This window comes from Taudactylus pleione, unplaced genomic scaffold, assembly GCF_031769625.1.
Source record: "Taudactylus pleione unplaced genomic scaffold, aTauple2 ptg000129l, whole genome shotgun sequence".
NCBI classification, from domain to species: domain Eukaryota; kingdom Metazoa; phylum Chordata; class Amphibia; order Anura; family Myobatrachidae; genus Taudactylus; species Taudactylus pleione.
In genome coordinates this window covers 17,755,403-17,778,451 of record NW_028284531.1, presented here as the reverse complement: position 1 = coordinate 17,778,451, position 23,049 = coordinate 17,755,403, and the positions used below count along the sequence as shown (strand labels likewise).

Here is a 23,049-nt window from a genome sequence, read left to right as displayed (position 1 = left end):
GTGTCACATGATCTGTCAGTATAAACACACCTTTTCTGAAAGACCCCAGAGGCTGCAACACCACTAATGAAGACCAAGGAGCGCTCCAAACAAGTCAGGGACAAAGTTGTTGAGAAGTACAATTCTGGGTTGAGTTTTAAAAAAATATCCTAATCTTTGATGATCCCCCGGAGCACCATCAAATCCATCATCATCAAATGGAAAGAACATGGTACCACAGCAAACCTGCCAAGAGAGGGCCGCCCACCAAAACTCACAGACCGGGCAAGGAGGGCATTAATCAGAGAGGCAGCACAGAGACCAAAGGTAACCCTGAAGGAGCTGCAGAGTTCCACAGCAGAGACTGGTGTATCTGTGCATGTGACCACAATAAGCCGTACACTCCATAGAGCTGGGCTTTATGGAAGAGTGGCCAGAAAAAAAACATTACTTAGTGATTAAAAGTAAGAAGACCCGATTTGAGTTTGCCAAAAGGTATGTGGGGGCGACTCCCCAAATGTATGGAGGAAGGTGCTCTGGTCAGATGAGACTAAAATTTAACTTTTCGGCCACCAAGGAAAACGCTATGTCTGGCGCAAACCCAACACATCCCATCACCCTAAGAACACCATCCCCAGAGTGAAACATGGTGGTGGCAACATCATGCTGTGGGGATGATTTTCAGCCGCACGGACTGGGAAACTGATTTGAGTCTAGGGAAAGATGAATGGTGCTAAATACAGGGATATTCTTGAGTAAAACCTGTTTCAGTCTGCCTGTGATTTGAGACTGGGGTGGAGGTTCACCTTCCAGCAGGACAATGACATGAAGCATACTGCTAAAGCAACACTCCAGTGGTTTAAGAGGAAACATTTATATGTGTTGGAATGGCCTAGTCAAAACCCAGATCTCAATCCAATTGAAGATTGCTGTTCACAAGCAGAAACCATTAAAGAATGGGCAAATATCCCAGGGGCAAGATGTGGCAAGCTCATCGAGACTTATCCAAAGCGACTTGCAGCTGTAATTGCCGCAAAAGGTGGCTCGACAAAGTACTGACTTTAGGGGGGTGAATAGTTATGCACGTTGAAGTTTTCTGTTATGTTGTCCTAAATGTTGTTGGATTCACAATATAAAAAAAAACACAACTTCACAGTTGTAGGCATGTTATGTGAATGAAATGATGCACACCTTCAAACAATCCATTTTAATTCCAGGTTGTGAGGCAACAAAACATGAAAAATGCAAATGGGGGTGAACACTTTTGCAAGGCACTGTATATAGGTCTGCCTCCCAAGTATTTTTAGAATGTTTTTATTAACATACGAGTAAATTAGATGGATGATTGTTCCCATGTACAAACGAGCAGCATTAGTCAGAGGGGTATTTAAAGACCCTCCAGAACATTCTATCACCACCTGTGAAAAAACTGCCACATTTAGACAGTGAAATGCGTCAGTGGACTCAGCCTCTGCCCACAAGTGACTTTGTGATTTGTTACCTGTTTCCTACAAAAGCCTGGACCAACTTAACGGACTCATCATAAGGATCCACGCCATTTTCTTCACCTATTCCTACACTGAACGTGTACACCGTACATCTTGAGGACTCCAAGTGCTGCACATGGAATTTATGCCAATAGGAATACTCCTCTATCGGTGAAAGGACCTGGTAATTATATACCATTGGACAGTCCCCCTTTCTCTCAATATGAGAGTGGTGTTTATTACAACTTGATCAATGCTCATTTTGCATCCGGAAGTAACTATAGGAACAGGCACAATTTGTATGGACAATCAGGAGGGTGAGGCATATGCTCGTTTACATACTGTTCTTATGCAATTGCTTGTCGTTTAAGATTATTATTGTTTTTATTAAATTTATCTGACATTTATTATTGATTCTTGTGCAATATCATCCATCATATCGCTACTTTATTTTTTATCTTTTGCTTCATGTGTATGTACGGGTTTGACCACCCCTTTGTATGTAGCTGCTTGGAACAACAGAACATCCCAGTGCCAGTAAAAAAAACCTACCTTGGTATTAGAAAACTATGCCTTTTTTTATGTAGCTTCCATGTACATATAATAGAACCAACAATGCCCATTGAGACATCCAAACACTTGGATATTACCTTGTACCATTTTCCTAATGCATGCATTTTTATTACTCCATCTCTAACTTCTTTTGGATGCACTTTAGTCTTCATATTAACTTTAGTTTTATGATCACAAGAGACCATTGATCACTTAACTGTGGTGTCTTTACACAGATAATGTGGCAGCTATTTTAATGATTCACTGGTGGCTGCACATTGTACGCCAAATGTGTCTTCTTTTGGCACTTGTTCCTCACGTGTACATTTAAAGCTTCCACAAAACATGGATTAAGTAGTTACACAACCATCATATATTTGAGATCTAAGATATTGTAATATAAAACAAAGCCACATTCATAAACTAGTTTTGAGTGTTAAAGCTTTGAAAATGAGAACAACATTTCAGTGTATAACTTGCTATTAAAATGCAAGAACTGGTCATGAATACTTTTGGAAGATACTATATACATGAACGCTCAAAGCACAGTGCACATGCTTTTTTGTGTCATCCCGTTACTACTACTTTAGTGCAAATTAAAAGCAGAGTAACACATATTTTGAACCTTGAGATGTGGCATAGACTTTCAAGAAAATATGGCAGCAATTAGTGATGTTATGATATTCGATAAGGACAGAATTAATGGAAAAGATCTTTGTAATACTCAAAAAAGAAGTTTCAAATGATTTCTACAAACTATATGTTAACAATGTATTTTAGAATTTTAATTTTACCAAGATCAGAAGGAGCAAAGGGATCTAGAGGTACCCTATGCCTCTCACATTGGATGTGGTATATTGTGTTATAATGTCGATATGCAGCATGTTGGCACTGACGAAACGTCTACATGATAAGACGGTCAACAAAAAGTCCCTGGTGATCTAGTGGTTACTTACCTGGTTCGGCGGCTCCAGTGGTGTCTTCCGGGACAGACGATGAAGTCCTGTTGACTTCCAGCTGAACCTGTGCTACTTCTGGTGGAGAGTATAGCTAATCCTAAACCCAACTCCCCCCCCCACCCCTAGTGCCTAACCCTAACCTTCCCCCTAGTGCCTAATCCTAACCTTCCCCTCCCATAGCCTAACCATAACCCTCTGCTGCTGTCCAGTGCAGAATGTTGACATTTTACACGTCGACACAGTAAACATGTTGACATTCTGCAGATGCCAACATGTTCCTCCTAGAACTAAAAACAAAGAGGACCTATATTGTGGAATTACTAAATAAATCAACCTATGTACGAGTGTCTATGATGGGAAAAATCCTATCATATGACTTCTCTATTTGTGGAATAACATTCTTGATGGCATTTGATTCAGATATAAATGTACATTTTCACACCCTAGTGATCCTGTCAGAGCTAACATTTCATCTGACGGCTTAGATAAGGTCAGGATATAAGCATACAAAGAAGATAAAATATAATCTTCAAACTCCATTATACCAGAGTTCAGCATTGTCACATTTTCAGTTTCAGAGGATAAATCATTGTGAATTAACATTTTATTATTTCTAGTGTACCAAAGGGGTCTATGTACTAAGCCTTGGAGAGATAAAGTGGACAGAGAAAAAGTACCAACCAATCAGCTCCTAACTGTCACTTTACAGGCTGTGTTTGAAAAATGACAGTTATGAGCTGATTGGTTGGTACTTTATCTCCATCCACTTTCTCTCTCTCCTAAGTTTAGTACACTATAACTAATACACCCATTAGTCACAAACTTGAATTCAGCCCACAAAATAGCTGCATCTGCAGTACCATGTGAGGTGACAGGTACACTGTACCAGCACATCAAAAATTAGCAATATGTTTACCCTTAAACCAGAAACGCTCATTTTCAGCTATTTGCCGTTTTTTCTCTTTTGCAGCCAGACCTTCCTTAGAGTGTGAGGTATACAATAAAAAACAGTACACCACAAACTCAGCAGCCATCTTCCTTAATACTCAGCACGAAACAGACAAAGGCACTATTGGGAGAGATAGGCGGAGGGATTACGATTAGGCACAGAATACTCACCGAAACACAGCTGGCGTTGCAGAACTACTCCACACGACTGCCAAGACCCAGTAGACGATGCTGGTGCCACTGCTGCCGCCAGGAGATGGTAACATGCCACTGTAACCGAGGGACATTTTGTCGACAGTTCATCATGTCAACATATTATCAGTGTAGACAGGATGAATGTCGACATGGTCACAGTAGACATGCTAACCACGTCGACTGTTTGACCACGTCGACATTCTTGTGTCGACCTGATGCTTGTCGACATGAGAACTGTTGATCAATCATACTACACCTGGATGTAGCACCCATGTCCTGTGTATTCAGCAGGCTCTTAAGACTGGGAGTGTATGGAAGTGTCAAAAGGGCTGACACTCTAATCTCTTCCTCCTCCTACTGCAGGAAAGTCTAGCTGCTAGAGTGGGATATTATAGAGGACAGAGGGCCTGATTCAGAGCCGGACGCTATTTGCGCTCGCTCGTTCAGAAAAAGGGGCCGGATATTTAAATTGAGCGCTCGCTCTTTGCGGTCTGTTGACGCCTCTATGTCTGAATGAGCGAACAAAACATGCGCTCGCTATTTTTTAAAAACCGCCCCTTGGCCGCTCGCATCCTACGTCATCTCCGGTATTTATTAGATTAATCGAGTACATTGAAAGGTGTCTGAACTGCTCGCAGTGCTTGTGGTAGGATTTTCCTACCGCAATCATGCGAGCAGTTCAGGCTAAAAGACAACCAAGTGACGTGGTAGATGACGCTGCTTTGTTAATTATGCACACCCTTAAAACGCCCGTTTTGACCGTTTGGCACGCCTGCGTTGGGATCTCCACTCCCCGTTTTCAAGCACCTTCCCCTGTTACCACTCACAAACGCCTCGTCCTGTCACTCAAATTAGCAGGCATTCGCTATTTTGCGAGCACACAATTTCCAATCACAATGACTGGTTCGCGCATGCGTATTACAACCCATACACATGCGCAGTTGTGCGAACATCGCTCGGAGCGAACGCTTATGAGTGGCTCTGAATCAGGCCCAGAGTTCCCTCTGTGGGAAAGGGAGGGGAGTTACTGCTTCTTCTTACTGGCAAGTATAGTTCTGCTTTGAAGGGTATTTTTAGTTTCAATGATTCATAGCTAAAGTGACTTTCGGCCAGTTCATTAAGGTATTAAATACCCTGAGATTAAATATAATGATTAAAAAATGAGGAGGCAAGCTGACTGGTTCACTTACCCGGGTCATTGTGTGAATGTGGTACTACAAACACTTGTAGTGGGTCTTTCTCCCATTCCGCAACGTCATATGTGATGTCAAACCCTTGTTTCCAAACCCCTCCATCCACATTATCAAAAGGCAACTGTGTGTAAATATCCAGCATCTGCAAAACAGAGCACACCCTGCATCACTGTGACAAGGACAAGCATTTAAAATGTGTTAAAGCTGCATTACCTCTAAAGGGGAGGAACAATCTGATATACCATTTTAAAATTGCTACAAAATAGGTGTGTGAGCCAAATGACCAATGAGAAGTCACACTGTTCATGACTGAGGGCCTGATTCTGTAAGGATGGTAATTGCAAAGCTGCACGCAGGCTATAGATATATGATGTATGCACTAAGGCAGCTTTGCAATTGCGATCCTTGCAGACATGGTAAAGCAGCAGGAGGCATCAGGCCTCCTGTGCATTACTTATCTGAGCTGTGTTGTTCAATGCAGCATCGGTTAATCTGCGTACCATCGGCCAACTGCCGTAGTTTACAGGAAGAGGCCAGGAAATCTGTCACACGACTGAGATCCTGGCCTCTTCCTTCCCCCCCCAACGGCGGTGACACGCCTCCGTTTCGGGTAACGGAGGCTGTCGCCGCCCCCTGCCCACTCCCAAATGGCAGAAGACTGTCAATCACTGATAGTCTGCTGCCAGTTTGCAAGCGTACTCACAGACCCGTTCTGCACATGCGCAGAACGGGGTCTGGCGCCTGCACAGATTCCCAAACATCGGGAATCTGCGTTCAGCAGTGCATTAGAGTCAGGACCTGAGTCTTTTCACTGGTCCTCCTGCACCTGCATGCCGAGTTGGATTCACTCTTTGCAGTTTTGAACTATATGAAGAGGATTAGTCTGACTCCACCTTAACAGACAAGTGGTAAACAACAGTGTTCTAATAGGATCTGATACTGGTTACAAAGTTCAGAATGCAGTTATGTAGGCATCACTGGCACGGACCATGTTTAGGAATTCTCCAATCCACACAGTTTATTTCTGCATAGCAAGTCTGTCAAGTTGTCAGACTAACACAGCAAATGCTGAACTTATTTAATTATGTACAAACCCCTTAGTTATTTCATGTATATTACACAACTCAGTAATATGCAATATATATGATGAAGTCTGAAATAATGTCAAATATAAGCTTCACTTGCTCTTTCAATGTAAGAAAAGTAAAAAAGTTCGTAGACAACGGAGGGGCAGAATGGTCAGAAAGGGAATTACCTGACTATTTACTGGGAAAACACCTCAGATCAAGCAGCAGTACCTGTTTAGGTGCAGTCAGGCTGCGCCATCACAGGTGCACCGAGGCCAGTACATCTCCTAGTGTTTGACATATTCACAGAGGAGAGTCCTACTGTACTTACATGGGACAACGTGGGTGTGATTGCTATTGAGAAGTCCTATGCACATCAGTAACGTGAGGTGAGGTCAATGGCTGGGGAGGCACACATGTACAGTCAGGTGCATAAATATTAGGACATTGACAGAATTCTCATATTTTGGCCTCTATTCACCACCACAATGGCTTTGAAATGAAACAAACAAGATGTGATTTAACTGCAGACTTTCAGATTTCATTTGAGGGTAATTACATCCAAATCAGGTGAACGGTGTAGGAATTACAACGGTTTCTATATGTGCCTCCCACTTTTTAAGGGGCCAAAAGTAATGGGACAAACTAAACAATCCTAAATCTAACTTTCACTTTTTAATACTTTGTTGCAAATCCTTTGCAGGCAATTACAGCCTGAAGTCTGGAACGCATAGACATCACCAGACGCTGGGTTTCATCCCTGGTGATGCTCTGCCAGGCCTCTACTGCAAATGTCTTCAGTTCCTGCTTGTTCTTGGGGCATTTTCCCTTCAGTTTTGTCTTCATCAAGTGAAATGCATGCTCAATCGGATTCAGGTCAGGGGATTGACTTGGCCATTGCATAACATTCCACTTTTTAGCCTTAAAAAACTCTTTGGTTGCTTTTGCAGTATGCTTCAGGTCACTGTCCATCTGCACTGTGAAGCGCCGTCCAATGAGTTCTGAAGCATTTGACTGAATATGAGCATATAATATTGCCCGAAACACTTCAGAATTCATTCTGCTGCTTTTGTCAGCAGTCACATCATCAATAAATACAAGGGAACCAGTTCCATTGGCAGTCATACATGCCCACGCCATGACATTACCACCACCATACTTCACTGATGAGGTGGTATGTTTTGGTTCATGAGCAGTTCCTTTCCTTCTCCATACTCTTCTCTTCCCATCACTCTGGTACAAGTTGATCTTTGTCTCATCTGTTCATAGGATGTTGTTCCAGAACTGTAATGGCTTTTTTAGATGTTGTTTGGCAAACTCCAATCTGGTCTTCCTGTTTTTGAGGCTCACCAGTGGTTTACATCTTGTGGTGAACCCTCTATATTCACTCTTGTGAAGTCTTCTCTTGATTGTTGACTTTGACACATACACACCTACCTCCTTGAGAGTGTTCTTGATTTGGCCAACTGTTGTGAAGGGGTTTTTCTTCACCAGGGAAATAATTCTTCTGTCATCCACCACAGTTGTTTTTCGTGGTCTTCCGGGTTTTTTGGTGTTGCTGAGCTCTCCGATGCGTTCTTTCTTTTTAAGAATGTTCCAAACAGTTGATTTGGCCACACCTAATGTTTTTGCTATCTCTCTGATGGGTTTGTTTTCATTTTTCAGCCTAATGATGGCTTGCTTCACTGATAGTGACAGCTCTTTGGATCTCATATTGAGAGTCGACAGCAACTGATTCCAAATGCAAATGTCACACCTAGAATCAACTCCAGACCTTTTACCTGCTTAATTGCTAATTAAATAACGAGGGAATAGCCCACACCTGTCCATGAAAGAGCTTTTGAGTTGATAGTCCCATTACTTTTGGGCCCTTAAAAAGTGGGAGGCACATATAGAAACCGTTGTAATTCCTACACCGTTCACCTGATTTGGATGTAATTACCCTCAAATTAAATTGAAAGTCTGCAGTTAAACCACATCTTGTTTGTTTCATTTCAAAGCCATTGTGGTGGTGAATAGAGGCCAAAATATGAAAATTCTGTCAATGTCCCAATATTTATGCACCTGACTGTATAATACAGTTTTTATATCAGAACTCTGGAGCATGAAAGGGAGTATGATACGGCTCTGCCTCCCCTGCCTACCCATTCCCGATGCACATATATTAGATATATTAGATTAGGGCTATATTAAGCCAGTGAGATGTGTATATATATTGCTTGGGTGTGCAGCATCCATACCGGTTATCTGCCTGGCCAGAGCTTTTTAATTGGATTAGTTTAAAGCATTGCTTGCTCCTGAACTTGTTATTGTATCCTGATTAAGTACATCCTCAGCCAGGGGTTGGGTATGGGATCCCGGCGATCGGGATGCCGCCGGTCAGAATACAGACAGCTCCCTAACACTAACCTTTACCCCTACCCATAACCCTCCCTCTCCGGTGCCTAAAGCTAACCTCCCCGCACAGTAAACCTCCCCCCTTAGTGCCTAACCCTAACCCTCCCCCTAGTGATTAACCCTATGATGGCGGTTGGGACACTGGAGCCGGCGCTGTCGGGGATGCCGGCGTTGATATTTTGACCGTCAGCATCCCGCAAGCCAGGATGCTTACTACATCCCCTCAGCCAGTATGTAGCTGAACCTGTCCTTACGTCAATCTTACCTGGAGCGCACGCTAGCCTGGTTACTGGTCTTTTATTGATAGGGAGTGATTACAAGACATGAAACAGGCCTACCGTAAAGGCTTGCACACAGGGGTCCTACTTTATTTCTTATGTGCCTCAAGGATTTATATAAAAGGTCAATGTCGAGAATTATGTGCACTCTCCAGGTTGACTGTTGAATATACAGTGTATATATATTATATTTTTTTATCTACAATATTAAATAAATTGGCTTAACTTTATCTAATCAGACGAGTTCAACACCAAAACATACTTCTTGCCAGACCTTGAACAGATGCAATTTTTGCTACCTTACAACTAAAAAATGTAAATGTATGTTTCTAATAGCAAGAGATATTAAATGATGATCATTTATTGTGATAGTGTTTATGGAATAGGAGAACACAAAAATTTTTTTTACCTGCAAATCTATCTTCTGCCCTTTATTTGCCAAAGCAAACTGGCAGTCCTGGGGGGATATGGAATAGAAGCTGGGCCGTGGGTCTGGTGGAATGACCCAGGTTCCATTAGAGGTGTGATACGGAATTAGGATTGGCTGCCCGTCTGCGTTTGCTGTCAACTCAAGGACAGAGTCCTTAATGTGGCTGATGATTTCATGGTTCTCCTCCAAGAGCTGCTCGAGTTGCTCAATCCGATTCTGCAGGACAGAAATCTGGCTCTATGTGGAAAGAAATTAAATGTTTTTGAAAATGTCACATTGCTCATAGGAGACAAGCCATGAAATAGGGAAAGATTAACCAGTTACACACCTCCTGTCCCAAAACTACGTCCTTTATTAACCTCAGCCACTATACTAATACAACATATCTTATGTTATGTAACACCTCAGCAGGATGATGTCTGTTCATTCTCCAATGCACAGCTTGTCTTTTTATTAACCCTATATGCACAATTTTCTAGTCTACTTGTGAGTTACAGATTAATCTATACTGTACCTGGTACATTCCCTCCCAACCCTACTAATAATTTTGTTGAAATAATAATATTAACCCTTAGCGCAGCAGAGAAGATATTGTAATTAAAATGTTAATTAAAAATACAGATTTTAAATGTTTTCAACCAAAATGAAAATACAGAACATGTATTAGTAATCTTTGCCTGCACTTTCATCATATACAGGTATTAGAAATTAAAAGAATATTAATAGGAAATAAACATCTGCCTTAAGAAGAGAAGAATATCAATCATTAGGATCTGACGAGATTACATCTATTGCCATCATGGGAGTATTATGGGGCTATAAATGAACTAGTATATCGGATCCAGGTTACATAGGCCCCCTTCCCGCTCCACCTACCACTCTGCTCCCCGGGCAGTCCTGCGGCTGTATACTTACCTGTTCCCAGCGGCTCCTCCATCCTCTCCAGCTAGGGTCTGTCCTGTTGCTCTGGCACTGGGAGCCGTTGGAGGGATGCATGTTTGAGACTGGACAGACCTTAGTGGATTAGCATATAGATAGGACCAGCACTGGGACAGGCTGAAGATTACAAAGTCTCAGAAACTATAAGTAATTTACAACACAGAGCCTGATTCAGAGACGGGCGCAATGCCGATCTTTACGCAGTTGAGCGATTAATAGTGGTCTGCGTAGGCACCTGAGCTGCACTGCGCATGCATCAAGTTTTATTACCGATGTCGCTCGCAGTGAGGAGTGATTGACAGGCAGCGAGCGTTTGTGGGCAGCAACGGGAAGGTGGCAACTGAAACACAGGCACGTCACAGCCGTTACTGTGTGCGACGGTGATCCCGACGAACGCAGTAAAAATGGCTCTGGTGTCTCAGTTCCCATGGCCATTCTGCGTGACCATAGGGTTTCTCAGAAGGCTGATTATCGTCTGATCTGCGTCTTTTAATGCAGTTGCTTAGATTTGCGAAGATGCTTGTGGGCATCTCAGTACAAATCCAGGTGGCTGCGACATTGGCATATTTTCGCACAGTAACTGCGTAGGGAATCACAGTCCGTACGGAATTTATGTCCATCTCTGAATCAGGCCCATAATGTCTACAAAACAGGAAGACTTTTCTTAAAGGCGCTAACAATAATATACTATAATCAGGGTGCATCTAACAAATAAAAATGGGATTTGCTTGCTGTCCGTCCTCACTGGACCCCATAACGCTGCAAGCTGAAATGTTTTGCAGTATATTATTGTTAGCGCCAAAAACATAAGTCTCTATGTTGTGTATACTTATATGGCATTATCACTGTCACGCACCTGGTATCATGTACAATATGGCAAAACCGACTGCGGGCATATTTATTTTCTATCTAGTGATATTTAAAACAGACATTTTAGAACACACTTTAAATACATTTTCTCTTTGACAAAAACAATATAGTGCATTATAAAAAGTCACATACTGTATTTACTGTTCTGAACTTCAGCACTACTCTATGCTAATTCGTAAAGGAGATTTCACTCATATATTGTTTAAATTCATAAACTTTTGACTGGTAAGAAGATGAATTACAAACATTGTTTTAAAATGATCAGTATCTCTGCAGAGCTAGGGTTACCGGTGTTGCCGAGCTGCATCATTGGTGCAGCAATGTACAACAAAAAAACAAAGTAGTCTTGGCTGTGGTGCAAGTTTTATTGTGAATGTGATATGTAGGGAGCTTGTGAGAGGAATCAGTATGCAATACCGCCGGCCGCATGGCAGCCCGACAGCGGTGGAAATCCCGATCGTCCCCAGGTAAGTATGAACTAACCTAACCTTCCCCCCTAACCCTCCCTTAGGGGTGCCTAACCCTAACCTTCCCCCTCCAGTGCCTAAACCTAACCCCCCCTTCCCCGCTGCCTAAACCTAAGTCCCCCGGGGGATGACTAACCCTAACCTCCCCCCGGGGGTGCCTAACCCTAACCCTCCCCCTAGCCTAACCCTAACCTCCCGGGGGGGTGCCTAACCCTAAGTCCCCCCCGGGAGCCCTAAACCTAACCATCCCCCCCACGGCTGTCCGCTCGCGGCGCCCGGCATCAGTGAAATGAGCGGCTTCTACATTTAGACGCCGGTCATTTCACCATCGCCGGGATATGACAGCCGGGGAGGCAGCTGTCGGTATAATGTCAGCCGGCTTCCCGATTGCATCCCCTGTGAGAGACCTGACTATCTTTCAAACTTAATTAATACATGTCAGCAGAACTCTTTAGCTCACAAACAGGCTAAAATGACTAAAATATATATTGTTTTGTTTCTTTTTTGTAAGAGCAAAAGAAAAAGGTGTTCCAACGTGGGGCACTCCCAGACTGGTTGTATCTAATAACTGTGATACACATAATCGATACCTGATTGGGTCGGAAGTGTATGTGTATGTACAGTTATCAGATACAATCAGTCCGAGACTGCCCCACGTTGGAACACCTTTTTCTTTTGTTCTTACATGTATTTAATTGTTCCAGGGTGCACCTCCCCTTGTGTATTTATGTGCATACATATGTGATACACCAAGTATTGGGGAAGGAAGGTCTCTACACTACTGTCTGTGTGGACATAGGGCCTGATTCAGCAAGAGTCGCTGATGTGATCACACACGCAGTTCTGCTGCTAAAGTATACTAATAATTGCAATCGCAAAGCGCTCGCACGGACAATATGCAGACACCCACTTCCCCTCTCACACATCCATAATACCCTGCAATCCAGCCATAACATTGGTAACATCGAAGTATATTGGAGCCACTCGCACATTTAAGGCAGCTGACCCTACCACTACATTGCTAACTTTCCTGCACACAGTGAGAGCTCAAGCTGCGTAAGCCACCGCAGCGGCTAATTTATGCACGCCCCTGCAACGCCGTTCAAACGCACTGACACACCTGCGTTTCTCCGACCACTCCCAAATGATACTTCCTGTCAATCACTCTGCGATGGGTCTGCGTACTCAATGCAGTGCGGATCGCAGTGAGGCATTCGCATGCGCAGTACGCAACAATCGACCATCTGCGTACGCTTTAGCAGTTGCGGTCGTTGCTGATTCAGGCCTATAACCCTTTTTGTTTCTTTCTTTTTTTATCAGAAACATTAACAGAAATAATATGCAAATTATATTCTTATTAATTAGGTCAGCGATGGGCAACAGATGACCCTCCAAACCTTCATCTGCGGCCCCCAGCTCCTTCCTGCTTTATTGTCAGATGTTTGTTATAGCTTGTAACATTTGTTTAAAATGTCTGCTATGTTATTTGATTAAATGTATGGCTCTAATTTATTACAGAGATAAAGGGTAACATGAGGCCACTTGGAAAGTTAAAGGGCCAACCATGCGGCCCGTGAAGTATAGTTGCTCATCTGTAATATAGGTCATACTAATGCCCAATACAAAAAGTGTGTTTTTCCCCTTTAAAAATTCTGGAATCAGGCCTGATGGTGTAACATGTTCCTTCTGTTCTCCAGAAGAAAAGAGGTCATGCTGAAGTATATGGGAAGAGAGACATTATGTAAGTGTAGAGAATACATCACAACAGAATATGTGCCACAGCTCTGTAAAAATGAAATATGGAGATTAGACTGTGTCTTTTAAGTGGAAGGACTGAAGGTCATAAATGCATCATTCCAAAGTCTGCCTAGTATCTTCCAGAGACAATGCTACAGAGCAGGGCTGCATTACTATGCTGCAGTATATGTATTATACAGCTGTATAACATAAGCAGTAATAAAGGAGAGCCCTATTAGGAGATACTGAAACAAGATCCAACCCCCTATAATAAGCAAATGACCTTCACTCCTTTGCTAATGGGCCTTCATGCACTTATGTGTTAACATTTAATAGTCAAACAATGATCAACATCACTTCATACCCTGGGAAAGTTGCCTCCGTTCTGTCTTCTGGGAGGGTCGTGTTGCACTTTGTCTAGCATAAGATACAAAGAGAAGACGGCCACACAAAAGATGGCCGCTCCACACACAGTCACCTGCTTCTTCAGTTTCATCCCTGGGAGCTGCAGGAACAGACCTGAAACAGATCACACCAAAAACACATCCTGAACAAGCGTCTTAACAACACTCTTAATACCTCTCCCAATACTGAAACCTTGTTATGGCGAATGACTGAAAAAACAATGTCTAGGCCACTGGGCAAGACCTCAGCCGTTTCCCACGTTACATGAATATCTTTAGCTGATCTTACCAGGATTCACATTACTGTGACATTGGTATTCAGGAATAGGCTTGTAACATTTTTGCTGTTGCTGCGGGTGGCTACCATGGCTGGAGTGCAACAACATAAAGTACATACAATCACAATCCTAAGGCTAAATATTAAAAATGAACCTACAAGCCTTTATACAAGTGTCACAAACACAACTGCGTTACTGAACAATGAGGGGGACTTCAACTGGTTCTTGGGCAGTGATAAGCAATGGGCGCCCGACTGAGAAATTCAATTGTTTTGCTGATTGTCGCGCCTAAATGCACAGGTTTTAGCCACGTACAGTTTGGGGGCCCAAACAGCCGACTTTTTGCAGATTTCTGCATCCACCTCAGGAGGTGGTGAGCAGAAATCATGCAGTCGTGCCCGATCAGCCACCAATTATATAGCTGCTGTCGGGCGCCAAAACAACAAATGAATTCCCTCCTATGTGGAAGGTGACAGGACTACTTTAAAAGCATTAAGTGGAAATAAGCCTTATTTATAAAGTAGAGCTTCCACTGAAGCATACCTGCATGCTGTACAGATAACCCTTTCTGCATCTTTATTATTTACAAGCTGATGTACCTGGTTTCACCAGAGTAAACCTTAGATTTTTACTGTTTCCATTTCCATCTCACCTCTCCAGTAACACATTACTCCTTCACTTCTATAGTTATGCATCCCCTCCTTCACTGCTATTGTAAGACATTACCCTCCCTCACCTGTGTGCTAACACGCTCCACTCCCTCACCTCTGCAGTAACACATTTCCATCCCTCGACCCGTGTTGTAGCACATTCGACATTCCCCTTCCTCACCTGTGTAGAAATACAATCCCTCCCTCACACTTGTAGTAACACATTACCCTCACACCTGTAGTAACTTATTCCCCTCCCTCACCTCTGTAGTATCACATTACCCCGCTCACCCCTGTACTAACACATTTCCCTCCTTCGCCCGAGTTGCAACACATTCCCTTCCCTCACTCCTTTAACACATTTGACATTCCCCTCACTCATCTGTGTAGTAACACATTCCCCTCCCTCACCTCTGTAGTAACACATTCCTCTCTCACTGCTTTTGTAACACATTTTCCTCTCACCTGTGTAGTAACACATTCCCCTCCTATACCTGTGTAGTAACACATTCCTCTCCTATACCTGTGTAGTAACACATTTCCCTCTTATACCTGTGCAGTAACACATTTCCTTCCCTCATCCCTATAGTAACACATTCCCCTCTCATCTGTGTAGTAACACATTCCCCTCCCTCACCTCTATAGTAACAGTCCTCTCTCACATTTTCCAATCTCTCCTATGTAGTAACACATTTCCTTCCCTCACTATTCAAATAGGGGAGCCACACCAACTGGCAGTGATGTTTGGTAGCATTTGGGATGACAGTTGCTGTTTGAATATTCAACTGTGCTACAGCCACCATGAGACAGTTAGACAGGACACTGCACAGGGAAACATTTTAGCCCTTTTCATTCCCTTAGGAGTAGAATATTGAAAAATCCCTTCTTAGTGGGTACCTGCGTCATGTAAGGCATATACTCCCTGATTTTCATGTTTCTAGGTCCATGGCTTTGGGCCATGCGTTGATGAGTCGGTTAGTCAGGACATTTGAGAATATATATATATATATATTATATACATACACAGTTATTAATATAGCACATGCACATTCCGCAACGCTTTCCAGAGAATAATTGGCCATTCACATCAGTACCAGTGAAGTTTACAATCTATAGTCCCCTACTAGGGATGACCATTGACCATCGATGATTAATAACCCTAGGTTGTTAGTCGCCAATAATCAATGGTTTGCCATCGATGGATCTCGATGATTATCCATCATTCATGACACAGAGACCCGCAAAGTTTTTTTTTTCCTCTCCCCCTGGGGCTGGAACACAGAGCTTAGCTCTTTTCCTCCACCACACAACCCAAGAAAACCCTGTCCCCACATCCGACTGGCCCGGTGAGTAATAGAGTAGGTATGGCCATCTGTGTGTGAACATACCATCAATGTTAACAACTGCTGGTTGTTAACTAAAGACCCCCATTCATCTGCGATGGATTGTGTCAATTTGGCGATGATTGTCCAATAAATCTCTAATGTACAGTATATGCTTCCACGATTGACGATTGCGATCGTTTTATCTGCCCTTGGTATTCCCCTCCTTGCTAAACTGTTTAGCAGGGCTCCTCGTTTGGAATGTATAAGAAAATGCTTGGTGCACATGAATTTTTTAACAAACAGTGGGCCTGATTTAGATTTGGGAATAAAATAAAGGGGCCCATACATCAGCAAACGTAAAAGAACGATTCACAGATCCTGTGATTTTTTTTGATCCCCGCAATCTAAAAATTCCCCAATACACCAATCTGTGCCCATACGTTACAGATGATTTTCAGTGATTTTCACATCATTATAGCAATCGCCAAATCAGGTTGTCCAACAAGTTGGATTTCACCAACCAATCAGGGCTATAGATTGCTGGTGTATGTTAATGATCAACCCATTTGCTGTCCAATACTATTAAGTAAAAATCATGAGCCTTTCAAGATTGTGAGATCTGTCTTTCCTGAAAATGATCTGGAAATCACTGAAAATCATCTGTAACGTATGGGCACAGATTGGTGTATTGGGGAATTTTTAGATTGCGGGAAAAAAAAATTTCATATACATTCCAAACGAGGAGCCCTGCTAAACAGTTTAACAAGGAGGGGAATACCAAGGGCAAATAAAACGAATATATGTTTTAGGTCCGGTACTCCAAATTATGGAAAAATTACCAAGAAACACAGTTGTGAGCTCACCGATCTACTTTGTAACACGTACGTGGTAGCTTGAAACTATGTCCCTACAGTATAGCAGGTAGAACACAGGAACGTATGAGAATTTCTTTACACTAAAGTGTGAGGAATTTCTTGGGATTCTAGAATTTGCAGACTAGGTTTATGCAAATTATCAGTTCTACTGATTTGTGGTTTAAAGAGAATATACTTTTTAATTTATTTAAAATGTCTCAATATCATCTGGTTTAAATAACACATGACTATTTACAAAAGAACACTGACTTCTTTATAAGAGGGGGAGAGGGGGAGTTAATGTCTCCCTAAAGGAGTGATAGATAATTTAGAGCCATTCTTGCTAAAATAACATCTAAAAAGCATAAAGAGATACAACATGAATAGAACAAATTTATGGTTTTAATAAAATATATGGGTGTAACAGATAAGCTTATTTCACATGTATTGGCTCAGCCTGTGCCAGCCAGATTTATCCTTTCAATTTACAACAGCATTTTAATGATTATTTGGGGATTTTCTTTTCTCACCAATTGAGTAATTATTGTTCACAGTGAGCAAAATCTAATTTATTTGCTTAATTCTTTTGTGACTCTTGAAAATAAATAAATGCCCTGACTATTGGCTGCATTTGCTTAACTATTTCAAAATGAGCTCCTATTTTTTTTCCTTTCTTTAAACACACAAATTTATAAGCGAAGCAGAAACCCCTCTCAGCCTTGTAGGCAGTTCAAACATTGCGTGTGCCCTACTTTATTTAATCCCATGTTAATGATAGGCTGGGAGCAGGGGATATTTTTAGCCGCAGTCCGGGCTCTGTGACAGAAAACACATACTACAGCAGGTAAGGGTGGTGTAAACTAATACGCGCAGCTGTGGTGTAAAAATTACAGATCAACTTAACAGTCTTAGCATAAGACCAGGCAAATTAAAAAGTAATTAAAAGCAGGAATAAAGATCAAGAAAATGAGGCAGACTATTTCAACTTCTTTTTATCAACTAAAGAATAAAAATAAATAAAAAATTAAAGGAATAAATTATGATAATAATAATAATAATAATAATAATAATAATAATAATAATAATAGTTTAATTAGGGATGCAAATAAACAGGATCACTTTATGCATCCGTTTGAATGCTTAGGGTCTCATTATGAGTCACACCTAAGTTTAAAAGCGGCCACATCTAGCGATTTATTGCATGCGGCACATGCATCGCTGGCTGCATACGCATCCCTGCAATCATACTGTACATGATTCAGAGTGTTACGCATCTCAGCATTTATCTGGGCCCGCTAAATGGGTGTTTCTGTGTGGCAACTAGGCGGCAACAATTCAAACGTATGAAAGAAAACTGTTTCGTAGGCATGCTAATCAAAAGCAAGGTTTTTTTATATTCTTATACAGGTTGGGGTATATTTACTAAGGTGCGGGTTTTTAGAAGTGGTTTTGTTGCCCATAGCAACCAATCAGATTCTAGCTATTGCCTTCTAGAAGGTACTAGATAAATGTTAAGTAGAATCTGATTGGTTGCTATGGGCAACAAAACCACTTCAAAAAACCCGCACCTTAGTAAATATACCCCACCTTAGTAAATATACCCCGTTGAGTCTCCCATATCCAAATAGTCCTGAAATACGGAATATTCTGAAATACAGAATATTTTTAGCATGCCTGAGATAGTAAAACCTTTGTTTTTTGATGGATCAATGTACACAAACTTTGGGCCCGATTCAGACCCACTCGCAAGCGGCTGTCCGCTCGCAAGTGGGTCGATGTTGTGCACTGCGCATGCGCACGACGGCGGGAGCTCCATCGTGCGCATGCGCCAGACGCGACGAGCGAAGGACTTTCCTTCGCTCGTTGTGTCTGATCAAAGGGGGCGTGCTGTCGATGTTGATTGACAGCACGCCCCCTTTGGTGGGCGTGCCGGGGGCGTGCCTCCCTGACGGGGGCGTTCCCAAGGGAACGCCTACCATCAGAAGCCGGCCCACTGACATCACTAGTGATGTCAGTGGGAGTGATTTTGGCTCTGATAGAGCCAAAATCACTCCGGGCCTTGCGGTTGAAAACCTCAACCGCAGGCTGCGGCTCGCAGTGGCGATGGTCGCGATGGTCAAGACCATCGCGGCCAACAAACTGCACGCTCGTATACGCTGTGGGTGGTTACCCACAGCTATACGAGCGTCCAGGAGGACGCTCCATAATTATGGAGGGCGGCCCTCATTCAGAGCGTGCGCTCTGCTCAGAGCGTACGGCTCTGAATGAGGGCCTTTGTTTAAAGCGCAAATTTATGAAAAAATATTTTACTTCAGGCTGTATGTATAAGGTGTATATGAAACCTAAATGAATTTCATGTATGTACACAAACTTTGTTTGAGCTACAAAATTATTGAAAATATTGTATAAGATTACCTGCTGCCTGTGTGTATAAGATGTATATAACACATAAATGCATTCTGTGTGTATATTTGGGTCCCATTCCCAAGATATTTCATTATGGTATGCAATTATTCCAAAATACGGAATATTCCGATATCCAAAATGCCCCTGGTCCCAAGCATTTTGGATATGGGAGACTCGATCTGTATATGATGTAACCTTCGGCACATAGTGAGTGAACTCATGCCCTATAGTTGCATGAAGGACAAGAGTAGCAAGGCACAACGCATAAAATGTTCATGGCCATATGTCGTAGGCCAAGAGGTGCAATCAAGGGTGGAACAGGCGATGGTGCAGCTGGTGCATGGCACTGGGCCCGCAGCTGGTGGCTTTATATAGAGTAAGACTGGTTCATTAGAATGCTGTGACATTGGTATTCAGGAATAGGCTTGTAACATTTTTGCTGTTGCTGCGGGTGGCTACCATGGCTGGAGTGCAACAACATAAAGTACATACAATCACAATCCTAAGGCTAAATATTAAAAATGAACCTACAAGCCTTTATACAGGTGTCACAAACACAACTGCGTTACTGAACAATGATGGGGACTTCAACTGGTTCTTGGGCAGTGATAAGCAATGGGCCCCCGACTGAGCAATTAAATTGTTTTGCTGATCGGGCACGACTGCATTGCTTATCGAGATTGTCGCGCCTAAATGCACAGGTTTTAGCCACATAGAGTTTGGGGGCCCAAACAGCCGACTTTTTGCAGATTTCTGCATCCACCTCAGGAGGTGGTGAGCAGAAATCATGCAGTCGTGCCCGATCAGCCACCAATTATATAGCTGCTGTCGGGCGCCAAAACAACAAATTAATTCCCTCCTATGTGGAAGGTGACAGGACTACTTTAAATGCATTAAGTGGAAATAAGCCTTATTTATAAAGTAGAGCTTCCACTGAAGCATAACTGCATGCTGTACAGAAAACCCTTTCTGCATCTTTATTATTTACAAGCTGATGTACCCGGTTTCACCAGAGTAAACCTTAGATATTTACTGTTTCCATTTCCATCTCACCTCTCCAGTAACACATTAATCCTTCACTTCTATAGTTATGCATCCCCTCCTTCACTGCTATTGTAAGACATTACCCTCCCTCACCTGTGTGCTAACACGCTCCACTCCCTCACCTCTGTAGTAACACATTTCCATCCCTCGCCCGTGTTGTAGCACATTCGACATTCCCCTTCCTCACACTTGTAGTAACACATTACCCTCACACCTGTAGTAACTTATTCCCCTCCCTCACCTCTGTAGTATTACATTACTCCGCTCACCCCTGTACTAACACATTTCCCTCCTTCGCCTGAGTTGTAGCACATTCCCTTCCCTCACTCCTTTAACACATTTGACATTCCCCTCACTCATCTGTGTAGTAACACATTCCCCTCCCTCACCTCTGTAGTAACACATTCCTCTCTCACTGCTTTTGTAACACATTTTCCTCTCACCTGTGTAGTAACACATTCCCCTCCTATACCTGTGTAGTAACACATTCCTCTCCTATACCTGTGTAGTAACACATTTCCCTCTTATACCTGTGCAGTAACACATTTCCTTCCCTCATCCCTATAGTAACACATTCCCCTCTCATCTGTGTAGTAACACATTCCCCTCCCTCACCTCTAAAGTAACAGTCCTCTCTCACATTTTCCACTCTCTCCTATGTAGTAACACATTTCCTTCCCTCACTATTCAAATAGGGGAGCCACACCAACTGGCAGTGATGTTTGGTAGCATTTGGGATGACAGTTGCTGTTTGAATATTCAACTGTGCTGCAGCCACCATGAGACAGTTAGACAGGACATTGCACAGGGAAACATTTTAGCCCTTTTCATTCCCTTAGGAGTAGAATATTGAAAAATCCCTTCTTAGTGGCTACCTGCGTCATGGAAGGTATATACTCCCTGATTTTCATGTTTCTAGGTCCAGGGCTTTGGGCCATGCGTTGATGAGTCGGTTAGTCAGGACATTTGAGAATATATATATTATATATATATATATTATATACATACACAGTTATTAATATAGCACATGCACATTCCGCAACGCTTTCCAGAGAATAATTGGCCATTCACATCAGTCCCTGTACCAGTGAAGTTTACAATCTATAGTCCCCTACTATGACCATTGACCATCGATGATTAATAACCCTAGGTTATTAGTCGCCGATAATCAATGGTTTGCCATCGATGGATCTCGATGATTATCCACCATTCATGACACAGAGACCCGCAAAGTTTTTTTTTTCCTCTCCCCCTGGGGCTGGAACACAGAGCTTAGCTCTTTTCCCCCACCACACAACCCACGACATATCCATATGTCGTAGGCCAAGAGGTGCAATCGAGGGTGGAACAGGCGATGGTGCAGCTGGTGCATGGCACTGGGCCCGCAGCTGGTGGCTTTATATAGAGTAAGACTGGTTCATTAGAATGCAGCTGTGGCACTGCTCCGTGGTCCATGACTAAGAAGATGTGGTCCTGCCGGTGGACAGGGGGAAGGGGAGCCTCCCCTGATCTCTCCCTGGCTCCTCCTCTCTGCCTACTGAGTGACTGGGTTCTGAGGACGACGTGGTCCTGCTCTTGTTTGTTAGTCGTAACCATCCCTGGTGTGAAAATCTGGGCAGGGCGGATAGGAGGAGCTGTCCCTGTCTGCAATGTGACAGCCATCTCACAATTTGATACGGGCCAGCCACGCTGTTCTGGTGTAAGCCCATGCCCCCAGCAGTAAGTATACATATGTTTAGTGTGCAACTGAGTGCCCCTGCCTGCCAGCCACCTCATAACCAAGCCAGCCATGCATTTCTGACGTGGGCCCAGGAGCCCCTGGTACTTCCATCATCTTCCCTTCCTCTGGCCAATGAGCCCTTTTTTAATTAATTCAACCAATGCTACTGGGAGCATAATGATGGTAGTTTAATATAATGGGACCAGGTAGATTACAGCCACTACTAGTTATGATGACCCACCGCCTCTCCCTGCCACCCTCTGCCTCTCTCCATGGGTGGAGGGAAGGGCAAAGCATATTTTTGCACCTGAACCCGCCATTCGCAAGTTCTGCCACTGGGTGCAATGTACTTATGGTGCCTGTTAGAGTTAGGCCGGACCCCTAATAAGAACCCTACCTAATTTGTGGGAGGCCAACTGTAAGAAAATATATTGTGACACTTTGTTCAAAGTCATTTTCTTAATATTGCATTCCGAGAAAAAAATGTGAATGCCCCTGCCCTAGGGAGATCGGTACAGCAATAATAAATGCGATCCCTAACCTAGGAAAAACCAACCCCCTGCTGCCATCATTAGATCCCTAATGCCATCAGGACGCGGCTGGGTTTAGGACAGTAAGTGTAGGGGTAATAATGACTGTTTAATATTAGAAATAATATTTTAATGTAATGGCACACTACAAAGCAAGCAATGTCATGCCCAATTGTAATGGCTGCCAAGGCAAACTGGCACTTGGAGAACCAAAAATGCCAGCATGCCCTGTCAGGACCTACAGTGTACCTGTAAAAGAAAATATAAAAATATTGACAGGACTCTAACACTGAATGGGAAAGTATTGTATTTAAAAAAGGCATTCAGGCATCCCCACATT

The 23,049-nt window shown here is 42.9% G+C and overlaps 1 protein-coding gene across 5 annotated transcripts in view; it reads right to left on the bottom strand.

Annotated features, from left to right (window-relative positions):
• Positions 1-23,049, bottom strand: part of MAN2A2 (mannosidase alpha class 2A member 2) — a 109,704-nt gene that overhangs the window by 59,304 nt on the left and 27,351 nt on the right. For all 5 annotated transcript variants that reach the window (XM_088472907.1, XM_088472905.1, XM_088472903.1 and 2 more), the window contains 3 exons: positions 13,863-14,017; positions 9,465-9,722; positions 5,311-5,455 (listed from right to left, as the gene is read on the bottom strand). In XM_088472907.1, the coding sequence (XP_088329033.1) occupies positions 5,311-5,455; positions 9,465-9,722; positions 13,863-13,994 (535 nt within the window). In that variant the 5' untranslated portion in view covers positions 13,995-14,017. The remainder of the gene's footprint in view (positions 1-5,310; positions 5,456-9,464; positions 9,723-13,862; positions 14,018-23,049) is intronic.